Raw genomic sequence first — 11635 nt, 5'->3', positions numbered from 1 at the left:
GATGAAGCCTTGTGAAGCTTTTGAGGCCATTGCCATATTGATTCGGAAAAAAGTCAAAGCCTCAAAGCTTTATAAAATAGACCACACAGATGACATTTGGTCGTCGGTTAGGCTCTTAGTAGCTACAGTCGTCAAAGTGATTCGATTAAATTGATTTGTATTCCAACATATTACCAATGCATTCAGTCTTACACTTGTCTTGTGTCCGTCTAATGATCATCATGTATGCATTTTTAGCTTTGCAACATTCTGACTAATATGGTTCAAAGTCATGTCCTTTTACCCATTAGATTTGAATAAACATGATTTGGATATGACATAACTAACTGTAAGTGTGTCTTTTTGGTGTAAAATGTTTGTAAAAATCAATCCATAGTCATTCAATAGATTGTTTTATGACTACATTCAGCATATCTTAATGCCTTTAATGTGTGTGAAGGGACTGCTTGTTGCACAACTCAGCCTGACTATGTCATTTAAGGAAGGAAGTAAGCATTGTAATATTGTTTCCTGCTTGCTTTATCACATTCTGTTGTGTGTTCTGCATCAAATTTAAAAGACATTGAATGTGGGCTCTTTTGTTGAAAAGTCATCAGGCCTATCACCTCCACAAAATATGGTGCCGATTGTTGTTTTATTTTTACACATTGAATTGGATGATAGCGGGGATATGCACATGAATTTTGGTGGCAATTGGTTGTGGCTTTCAGAGGCTAATATTTTTTTAGACTCCATAGGGAGGCAGCCAGCGAGCTCCCGGAGCTAACTGGCTAACAACGGGGGATTGGCAATGAAAAATGCTTGCAATATCAACATTTTTGAAAGCAAAGACAATTTACAATTTTGGTATTTTAGCAAGAAACATGCCCATATGCTTTTGCGGGCCACATAAAAGGATGTGGCGGGCCGGATCTCGCCCCCGGGCCTTGAGTTTGACACCGGTGCTTTAAATAGTGGCAAACTGGAACTGTTTCACACATTCTTCATAAAATGCCACAAGATTTGTTTGAGGGCAAATAAAGAACCCTAGCAGGCCGATTTATTGAATAAAAGTGACTTTACGAAGGAGAGACATTCTATTGAGTCATAGTTGCAATCAAAACGGTGAGTCCCAATCTATTTTATTTAAATTAAGAATCTCGCAGTGCTTGCAGTGGCAAAATCTACTTGCTCCAAAAGATCTGATGGCCACAGCAGATTTTCACACTTCGCTGATTTTAAATAGAAGTGTGCATGCGTGCGCACGTGTGTGTGGACTTGCTGTATGTGAGCTGATGAAAGCAGTAAATGCCCTGGATGCTTCACTGTGTTTTGTTACCGCTCACTGGGTGACAGTGGTGCCCCATTCAACTAGCCCAGAAGATTGGAGACATTTCCATTGCTTTCGAGTAGCTTCCCGCAAGTTTCCAATGCAGGATAAGCGGCAGGTCAGACACGTATATGTACTTGTTCATGTAGGCGGACCAGCCCGGCCCATTGTTGGGAGAGCTACACCGCAGCCAGGGTGTACTCACGGGGAACTTATTATTTTGGCATTTTTAAACGACAGTCACAAAATATGTCCCTTGTCCTGGCAGCGCTGGACAAGCTGGCATATTTTCTGTCTCTCATAGGGTTTTGTGTCAGCGTGTCTTCCAGCTGGCTCAAATGATTCTTGAGTCAGAGCCAGCAATCTTCTAAATTACAGTATGATTCCTGAGGTTTAGGGTTTGAGTAAAATGATTTTTGATCAACACCTGGACATCTGACACTCGTGTGTTCAACTCTTCTGTCTTCACTTGAGCCTTTTTTTGTTCAAGTGCAGTTTATTAATGTTGTTATTCTTTACTGTAGGTGTGATCAAAGAAGAAGGATCCGAACCAACCATCACAATGCGAAGGTGCCTAGAGTTATGCCACGTGTTTGCATTGGTGCTGTGTATGTCAGCCAGGGAGGACTTTGACTGGGCGAAGACTGAAAGAACATCTTTCTATTATGGGACCTTCCCAACAGGTAAGTGTCCAAACATCAACCTCCTTTTACCAATCCTAAATGTCAAGGAGTAGCGAATGTCTTTTGCATAGTTGTTTCAGGCATTTTCAAAACCATGGCAGTTTAACTGGACATTTTCAAAATGCTAACAAAGTCCACAACAATGGACTCAAAATATCCTACAATTATTCAATTCGTGAAACAATTCTTAAAAAACAACAACAAAAATCGCTGTTAATCATCAAATATACTGTATATTTTTGATGAAACACAGGGGCAGGGCACTGACAAATTAACAAAACACATTAAGTATAAAATGTTTTGAAATAAATGAAAAAAAAACATTGGGGGCAAAAAAGTGTAAAAATGATACCGGTTTGCATTTGGATCATACCAAATCACAAAGTATTTACATTTTGACTTGTTTTAACATCAGTATTGCACCAATAATTTAATAGTGTACAAAGTCAATATTATTCGATCTTTCTTTGTGCAAGTAAATAAAAGTTCCCAAATCACCAAGTCATTTGTTTTGGAACCTGCCATGCGACTTCACACTGTTAGAGATGATCTGGAATACGACTAAGTATAATCATCAACTGTCAGAGAAGATGGCAATAAGTTCAACAGAATGAATATGAAATACCGTATTTTCCGCACTAAAAGGCGCTTTGGAATGTAAGGCACACCTTCAATGCATCGCCTATTTTAAACCTGTGTTCATGTATAGGGCGCACCGCATTATAAGGCGCATAGAATAGGAGCTTCAATAGTGGCTTCGGAAAAATACGGTAATTAATCATTTGTATTAAAACTGAACTATATAAATACTCATAGGCCGGGGTGGGCTGTCACTCGTGAATTTGGGGAAAATGACACGTCATTGACTATTTTTCAGCGCATTACAGCCGGCGGCTAAAACCAGGACCACACACGTTCGTCGAAGAATATTACTGGCCGAATATTGGCCCCATTACGTCTCTCCTCTCAGACTTCAGTCTCATAATTTCCAATGCAAAAGTATCAAAAAATCTACCTTCACAAAGGTAATACTGCAGTACTAATTAAACAATATGCAGATTGTAGTGGCTGAGGAAGTAGCTAAGCTAAATAGGGCAAACAAAGTCTTTGAAGCACAACATTAACAATCATTTGCCTATGATGAAAAATTAAGCAAAAGAGTAACTCGAGTGATTTTCTCTGCAGGTTTTACCTGGGGGGCAGGCAGTTCTGCTTATCAGACCGAGGGAGCTTGGAATGTCGATGGCAAGGGAATGAGCATCTGGGACGCATTTTCCCATAAAAAGGGGAAAATATTTCAAAATGAAACTGGGGATTCCTCGTGTGATGGGTACTACAAATGTAAGGTGAGAAAGCCCTAAAATGAATATTCAGTGTTTAAGAATGTCTGGAGCGGTGCAATATTGTTCCTCACTTTTGTCCCTTCATTACACTGATTGTAAATGCATCGAAGACACCAAACCTTAGACAAATGAACCCGGGTGGGTTGTGAAAGTCTGCTGAACCTTTTTCATGCCCCCTGATGGCCTGATAACATGATAAGCTGTCCACTGTAGCAGCCACTGTCCCTGAAAGGGTTAAAATACTTCACACTTAACCTTTAATGTATTTCTTTTTCTGAAAAAAAAAAGCAAAAATGTGACATTGTAATGTTTGCTGTTTTGTTTTAAGGATGACATTAACTTAATGAAAGACATGAAGCTGAATCATTATCGTTTCTCCATCTCCTGGCCAAGAATTTTACCAAGCGGAATCAAAGGTAATGTATACGTCTCTGTGTGCCCTGCGATTGGCTGGCAACCGATTCAGGGTGCCCCCCGCCTACTGCCCGAAGATGGCTGGGAAAGGCTCCAGCACCCCCGGGGACCGTTGTGAGGATAAAGCAGATCAGAAAATGGATGGATGGATAGATTTTGTTCTTCGTGCATCAACTTAAAACAAGCACATGAAATGCAATTGTAAATATAATGTTGCAAAGGCATGTTTTCTTTTTTAAAGTGAAGAACGTATCAAATGATTGACTTCATTACTGGCCATGTGACTGTATGAATCTGTTTCAGGTGAATACGTCAATGAAAAAGGAATTAAATATTACAATGACCTGATCAACATGTTGCTGGAAAATAAGATCACACCCATTGTTACTTTGTATCACTGGGATTTACCACAGGTTGACAACAAATCGATGACATTTGTTTTGAATTTTGGAAAAATTGATTACAACCTGAAAAAAAAAAAGAAAAATATCTGAAATGTTTTTACCCCCCCCCAGGCGTTACAGGACAAATATGGTGGCTGGCAGAACGTCAGCATGGTCAAGTACTTCAACGACTTTGCCAATTTATGCTTTGAAAGGTTCGGCAGCCGAGTGAAGTATTGGATCACATTCAACAATCCCTGGGTATGTAAAAGCAAAGATGACACGTTGCCTTCCCTGCCATGAAATGGAATTGTCATAGAAGGGCTTGTGTTTCCAGTCGATTGCTGTGGAAGGATATGAAACGGGGGAACATGCACCAGGCTTGAAGATGAAAGGAATGGGAGCTTACAGAGCTGCACACCATATCATCAAGGTATTTCGTTTCAAGTGTTGTGTCTTTGCACAAGGCACGGGACGCACTTTCGCAGCGTGCTAACTATCGTAGCTCACGTGTACCGTTTAAAAATGCTTTTCTTGGGCGCCCAGAGTCCCATTGTTAGCAAGTACCCTTGGTGAATCGTACATGGAAGGCAGCTGTTTAAAATATATATATATTTTTTAACAACAACCCAGTCAGGTGGGTTGTTGTTGTTGACATTCCGCCCTGCGAATAGAAACGTGTGTCGCGGGCTGTGATGCAAATATTCGTTGACGAAATGTTGACATTTATTTATTCAACACATTTTTACACCATCGGAAAACGTTAGTAATGTTTGTGTCATGTTTTCTTCTGACAGAAACCATATGAAAACAAAAAATATATTTCCCTCCCATGTTTTTCCATTTTCAAAGATTTTTTTAAAAGCCCCACGGAGCCACTGGGGGGGGGGGGGGCGCTAAAGAGACGCATTTGGCTCGAGAGCCGCGTGTTGCCGATCCCCGGTCTAGGTCAATAACAAAACCCTAAAAAGTCATTGCAATGACACGTGGAGCATCAGAGAGACCCCTACTAGCCAGACCTGTTGAAAATATGCAAGCACATCAATGTGACATTCGCATATGGAACAAAACAGTCTGTATAATATCCGTTTGCATTTATTTGCACAGAACGGATATGTTCTGTTATGCTGCAATAAGTTAGTCTTGTTCTGACATTGATTATTTCTCCTATATTCGGAGAGTAATACATTTGCCTGTCAAATGCTAAAATTGTTACCACACACACACACACACACACCACACACACGCACAGTGGAGTTGGGGCTGTGTGTGTATGTTTGTGTGTGTGCAGGAGGAACCAGATGTTGTAGAGCCTTTTTTTCTGCCATGGACTGGTTCATTATATTTTATTATAATTTCAATGGACTGGCCACCATCAATTAAATTCTTGCCATGGCGATCAAGTCCATTTAGGGCAGGGGTGCCCATTAGGAAGATCCTGATCTACCGGTAGATCTAAGACAGGTCCCAAGTAGATCAGAGGAGTGTCGAGAAGAAAAAAAACAAACAACCATTTGTGTGTCTTTGTACATGTTATTAATATATTTTTTTGTGTTCATATACACTGAACATTAATCATATTATCAGTCTCATTTTCACTAAAAAATATTTAAAAATTTAAAATAAAGGTAAATCTTAAATTTACGGTGGCGCGTGATTATGTCACCGCTGTTAGCGCTCAGCAGTTTGCAATTGCAGCTTGTGATCAGAGCTGTTGCGCTCTATCTTTTATCGTCATGATTCTCATTCAGAGTTTGCTTCGTGTACAATTCACCGAGGGCATGAGCAAAGAATAGGAATCTAGGAGGGCCCAGGGAAGCACTTTAAAACGGTACGTGTGAGCTACGATAGTTAACAAGCTGCAAAAGTGCGTTGCATGCCTCCGTTTCAGACTGTTTCTCATCATGGCGTGCACACGCGTGCGCGCGCGTGTGTTTGTGTGTGTGTGTGTGTGTGTGTGTGTGCGCGCGCGCATGTGCGCGTGCCGGTAAGGGTAGATCCCGTAAGGTTAGTTGATCGAAAAGTAGATCTTCGATCCAAAAAGTTTGGGCACCCCTGATTTAGGGCATATATATTTCCGCGACAGGATTTATATTAAATTTTTTAAAAATATCTCTGCGGCCCGGTAGTCCAGTGGTTAGCACGTGGGCTTCACATTTCAGAGGTACCGGGTTCAATTCCAGCTCCAGCCTCCCTGTGTGGAGTTTGCATGTTCTCCCCGGGCCTGCGTGGGTTTTCTCCGGGTGCTCCGGTTTCCTCCCACATTCCAAAAACATGCATAGCAGGCTGATTGAACACTCTAAATTGTCCCTAGGTGTGAGTGTGAGCGTGGATGGTTGTTCGTCTCTGTGTGCCCTGTGATTGGCTGGCAACCAATTCAGGGTGTCCTCTGCCTGCTGCCCGAAGGCAGCTGGGATAGGCTCCAGCACCCCCCGCGACCCTAGTGAGGATCAAGCGGCTCGGAAGATGAATGAATGGATGGATGAATGAAGGCCGGTACGGATAATGGACCGCGGAAGTGTCGTAGGGGGCCTGTGCCCCAGTATAGCTCTATGCTTAGCAAAAGACCCGGCAAACATTTTGATAATCAATTTATCGTTTCGACACCTTGTTTAATTGAAAATTGTCCAAAACTTCCAAATTTCATCTTCTCAAAAGTCAATATTCTCAAAATTCTCTCAACAGGGGATTTTTTTGCGTTGAATTCAATGAATACATTTACAATCATCTGACTGACTTTGGTGATTAACTCTTGCACGTGGAGATCTGAACATTTCTATTTGTTTTACCACAGGCACATGCGAAGGTGTGGCACACATATGACAAGGGCTGGAGGAGCAAACAGAAAGGTATCAAGCAACCAGAAACCAGATGACTCACAACGGTCACATCATTTTTTACTGCAGGGTGGAAACCTCTCATACCCAAACTTGGTTAATTTCTTCTTTTTCCCCACCCAGTTATACTAGCGGACTTATTTGGGTCTGTTTATTTTAGAAACACACTTTTTTCCCCGTCTTCCTGAAAAGTGACATTTTATATATGGAGACATGAGGATTCCGCTTGACGTCATCATGACACAAAAATATTTGTGCGCTTAGGCCTAGTCGGAATCTCGCTGACAGCTGATTGGGGTGAACCAGTGGACGCCAGCAACCAGAAAGATATTGAAGCAGCCGAGCGATACATCCAGTTCTACTTGGGATGGTTTGCCACACCCATCTTCAGGGGAGACTACCCTCAGGTTATGAAAGAATACATCGGTACGCCTTGCTCACGTGCTACGGGCTACTTACTGCTCATTTTTACTCGGTATTCATTTGTCCTTTCACCAGTTAGGTGAAATATTTGCAGTGACAGAGATCACGGGATTTCAATGTTGCTTTTCGACTAGGCCATTTAGATGTGATGATATTGTGGAATGTAGATGGTGAAATCCCTAAATTTCTTACAATTCCATGTTGAGAAACATTGTTCTTAAACCGTTGGATTATTTGCTCACGCAGTTGTTCATAAAGCGGTGAAAACTTACCCCGTCCTGACTTGTGAACAACTGAAGCTTTCGGGCGGGGGGCCTATCATGACACTTTCAAGTTAACTTGTTCATCCGTAGAACGTGGCAAACATTTTTTAAAGCTTTTTTTCTTCTTTTTATTTTTATTTTTTAGCAATCCTCAACTATCTTTTGTTTCCCCTCTCCCAATTTTCTGGGAACGCATAGGAGGCATCAAATTGAACATGATATTTACAACAACCACAAAAAAAAAGTTGATCAGTTTCAACATGACATAATTTGTCTTTGTAACATATTCAATTAAAGATAGTTTGAAGAGGCTTTTCAAATCATTGTAGTTCTGTTTGCATTCATATTTTACACAACGTACCCACTTCATTGAAATTGGGGTTTGCATCGTTGTAAAAGTCAGAAATTAAAACTGAGAGTCTAAACTTTAATCAGGTTTATTTCACCACTGTGATGGGATAAGGAGTGTCCCTGTCCAAATTCTTTTGGACCTTACTGGATATCCTCTCACCATAAGGCAGGAAGAGTGGCCAACAGGGCCTCGGAGCTTCGCGGCTCCCCGTGTTCTCAGCGCAGGAAAAGAGTGACATCAGGGGTACCTGTGACTTCCTGGGCCTCGGGCACTTCACGACTCGCTACGTGACGCAAAAAAATTATCCATCAAGCATTGGGGACAGCTACTTTGCAGATCGGGACCTGGCGGAGCTGGTTGACCCAAAGTGGCCCGACCCTGGCTCCGAATGGCTCTACTCTGTGCCTTGGGGCTTCAGACGCATGTTGAACTTTGTCAAGGTACACAACAAAACTGCATCGTAGAACATAACTCAGATGTGAACATTGCTTCTGATTACACTCAACAAAATAAGTAACTCACTGTATTATTAAACATAATGAAACCCTCCATGGCGGCCCGTTAGTCCAGTGGTTAGCATGTCGACTTCACAGTGCAGAGGTACCGGGTTCAATTGCAGCTCCGGCCTCCCTGTGTGGATTTTGCATGTTCTCCCCAGGCCTGTGTGAGTTTACTCCGGTTTCCTCACACATTCCAAAAAACATGCATGGCAGGCTGATTGAACACTCAAAATTGTCCCTCGGTGTGAATATGAGTGTGCATGGTTGTTCGTCTCTGTGTGCCCTGCGATTGGCTGGCAACCGGTTCAGGGTGTCCCCCGTCTACTGCCCAATGACAGCTGGGATAGGCTCCAGCACCCTCCGCGACCCTCGTGAGGATAAAGCGGTTCGGAAGATGAATGAAACCCTCCATCCATCCATTTTCCGATCCTCTTATCCGCACAAGGGTCACTGGAGCCTATCCCGGCTATCTTCAGGTCGTAGGCAGGGGACATCCTGAACCAGTCGCCAGCCAATTGCAAGGTACACACAGGCGAACAACCATCCACGCTCATGCTCACACCTCGGGACAATTTAGAGTGTTCAATCAGCCTGTTTTTGGAATGTGGGAGGAAACCGGAGTACCCGGAGAAAACCCACGTAGATCCGGGGAGAACATGCAAACTCCAGAGTTGGAATTGAACCTCTGCATCGACTGTGAGGTCAATGCACTAACCAATGGACCACCGGGCCACCCAGATAATAAAACGTTTAAAAATAAAATAAATAAACAAATAAAGGTGAAATATTAAGCCTTTGAGGGACAGCGGTTAGCACCGCCGGAGAGGGCCGGCGCGGAGGCAAAATGCGTCTGCGAGAGTGGCGTCGGCGCATGATTACTGCAGTTATCGTGTTATCAGGTTACAGGGTGCATGAAAGGGTTACACCCATTTCAAGGACACATGCTTCATACAATGGCAAGGGCAGGACAATGTGCCACATATTTGGAACTCTCTCCCACAGAGTCAGTACGGAAACCCGATGATCTACGTGACAGAAAATGGTGTGTCAGAAAAGACGCTGTGCACCGACCTGTGTGATGACTGGAGGATGCAGTACTTCAAAGACTACATCAATGAGATGCTTAAAGGTGAGGCCACTATGCTGAAGATAGCACACCATTCCTGTAAACCTTTTTTGATTGATTTGTGTTCCAGCTGTAAGAGATGGGGTGAATGTGAAGGGCTACACCGCCTGGTCTCTCCTGGATAACTTTGAGTGGGATGTCGGTTACTCCGAGAGATTTGGCCTCTACTATGTGGACTTCAGGAACAAAAATAAACCACGGTACCCAAAGGCTTCAGTCCAGTACTATAAACGCATCATCAGCTCGAATGGCTTCCCCAGTCAGAGAGAGGTAACGACACACACCACGTTTCAGATGATTTCTCCATGAGACCGTACGGGATTCATTGAGGTTCGGCGATTCCTACAGGTGGAGAGTTGGAAGAGGAAAGCAATCGAGACATGTTCTTCCAGCAATCAGCTCCTGGCAGCAGGTAAGCACAATCCAGCACTTGAATTTTATTTTTGTATTTCTTTTTTACAGCCGGGACTGATAAACCAAATGGAACCAAACACAAACTTGTTACTTTGCTTTCTAATGGGGATTTTCTTTGCTTTGCCCCTCCAGCTAGAAGAAAATCCCAGGGAGGTCAGGAACATTCAGGATTGCAAAAGACTTGGCCAGTTCATGATGAAGTTTAGGTACAAGTGTTGAAATCGCAGATCTACACCATTCTCCCAGCAAACTTACTTGATTTTACTTGAATATTAACATGCAGCACATCGATGGGTTTCATAATAGCATTAGAAAAGCAATTGACCAATACATACATAGCGATTCCTGTTGAATGACTTTGGCTAATGCAAGATTTTCATCTCACGTTCACAATATCGCTCATAGTTCACGCAATCCAAAATATTACAGTTTAGAAAACATAATATATGATAATGACAACAAATGACCTTCTATTATTTAAGTACTTTAAACGCTTCATTATATGCATTATCGGTCAAATGTTTTGACATACGGTACCGTCTCCTTCAATCACATGAGTAATTTGTCCTAAAACATTTTAACTGACAACAGCATACAGATACTTGAGGTCCACATGCATCAGTGATGCAATTGGGCTTTCTTAAGAGAAGATAATCTTCAATTTTGATTGACTTTGTGACAGAGATATCGAATATTGATTTTTACGGTTGTAATTTGCTGTGTCGTCACATCAGGAGAGACGACTTTCTGACGTTCAGTCAACTTCATTTAATTGCATGAGAAGGTCAAAATAGAAGTGATTCAGTGTTGTTTAGAGGAACTTCAAATTCAATAATGAACATTTGTGAAATGAACTCCTCTTTGAGAGTGCAGATCTTAACTGAGACTTTACTGTCTTTTGAAAAGACAGTAATGGAAACACAGCTCATGTTGAATCTTGGTCAGCGAGTACATGTTAATTATTTACTACAGATCATTTGAATATCTTTAGCAGTCTGGAGGGAATATGAAGGCAACATTTGATTTGAAATCTCAATTTATTTCATGTTAATTTAGCATGTGCAGGACAGAAGACAGCTCAGTGAAAAACAGTGAGCAACATTTCGAATAAATAAGAGTCATCTCATCAGAGCTTTTTTTTAATTAAAGCTAAGAATGAAGACCTGTGGATCGCCAAAGGTTGCTGACGTTTCGGTCTCTCTTCTTCTATGTGTTTCAGATCCACTGATTGGCCACATGGAGATGGTGACGGAGATTGTGGTTCCCACCGTGTGTACGCTGTGCATCCTCCTCGGTGCAGTCTTCCTCATGTTCCTGCTGCAAAGACGCTTTTGAGACACTCACAGATCCCCCTTGACATGATCAGACCTCAGTGGCCCTGGAGAAATGAATTAGGCCAATCTGAGAATGAGTCAGAATCAGAAACACATACATAGTCATCAGAATTGATTGATATGGTACGCGTGTCTCGATGTTCTCTTTTGAATAAACTTTTCAAACTCTAAGTGGGATATAAAAATAGCCTCCAACTGTCACGATCTGTCTGCGAGAGTGAATTAAAGTTTGCTATTTGATTTAGAAATGAGAA

At 42.1% G+C, this 11635-nt stretch overlaps 1 protein-coding gene across 2 annotated transcripts; it reads left to right on the top strand.

Moving 5' to 3' along the window:
* The first annotated feature begins 1474 nt into the window (after positions 1–1474).
* Positions 1475–11635, top strand: lctla (lactase-like a). Of its 2 annotated transcripts, XM_052063950.1 has the most exons (15): positions 1475–1753; positions 1834–1992; positions 3178–3338; positions 3664–3751; positions 4053–4162; positions 4265–4393; positions 4470–4565; positions 6927–6981; positions 7234–7395; positions 8173–8447; positions 9510–9636; positions 9704–9903; positions 9982–10045; positions 10180–10253; positions 11267–11635. In XM_052063950.1, the coding sequence occupies exons 2-14, from the start codon at positions 1872–1874 to the stop codon at positions 10251–10253; spliced, it is 1662 nt and encodes a 553-aa protein (XP_051919910.1). In that variant the 5' UTR covers positions 1475–1753; positions 1834–1871; the 3' UTR covers positions 11267–11635. The 2 variants fall into 2 exon arrangements, with proteins under 2 accessions (XP_051919910.1, XP_051919909.1); XM_052063949.1 differs by lacking the exon at positions 10180–10253.

The sequence above is a fragment of the Hippocampus zosterae genome, chromosome 4 (assembly GCF_025434085.1).
Source record: "Hippocampus zosterae strain Florida chromosome 4, ASM2543408v3, whole genome shotgun sequence".
Classification (NCBI taxonomy): domain Eukaryota; kingdom Metazoa; phylum Chordata; class Actinopteri; order Syngnathiformes; family Syngnathidae; genus Hippocampus; species Hippocampus zosterae.
This window is presented reverse-complemented; position numbering and strand designations above follow the sequence as displayed.

What these genes read in the sequence shown, in the direction of transcription:
- lctla (XM_052063949.1), top strand. Translation starts at nt 1,872, where the DNA reads ATGCGAAGGTGCCTAGAGTTATGCCACGTGTTTGCATTGGTGCTGTGT. An exon ending in TTATGGGACCTTCCCAACAG is followed by an intron (nt 1,993 to 3,177) that starts GTAAGTGTCCAA and finishes TTTTCTCTGCAG; the next exon opens with GTTTTACCTGGGGGGCAGGC. An exon ending in CTGGAGGAGCAAACAGAAAG is followed by an intron (nt 6,982 to 7,233) that starts GTATCAAGCAAC and finishes TTGTGCGCTTAG; the next exon opens with GCCTAGTCGGAATCTCGCTG.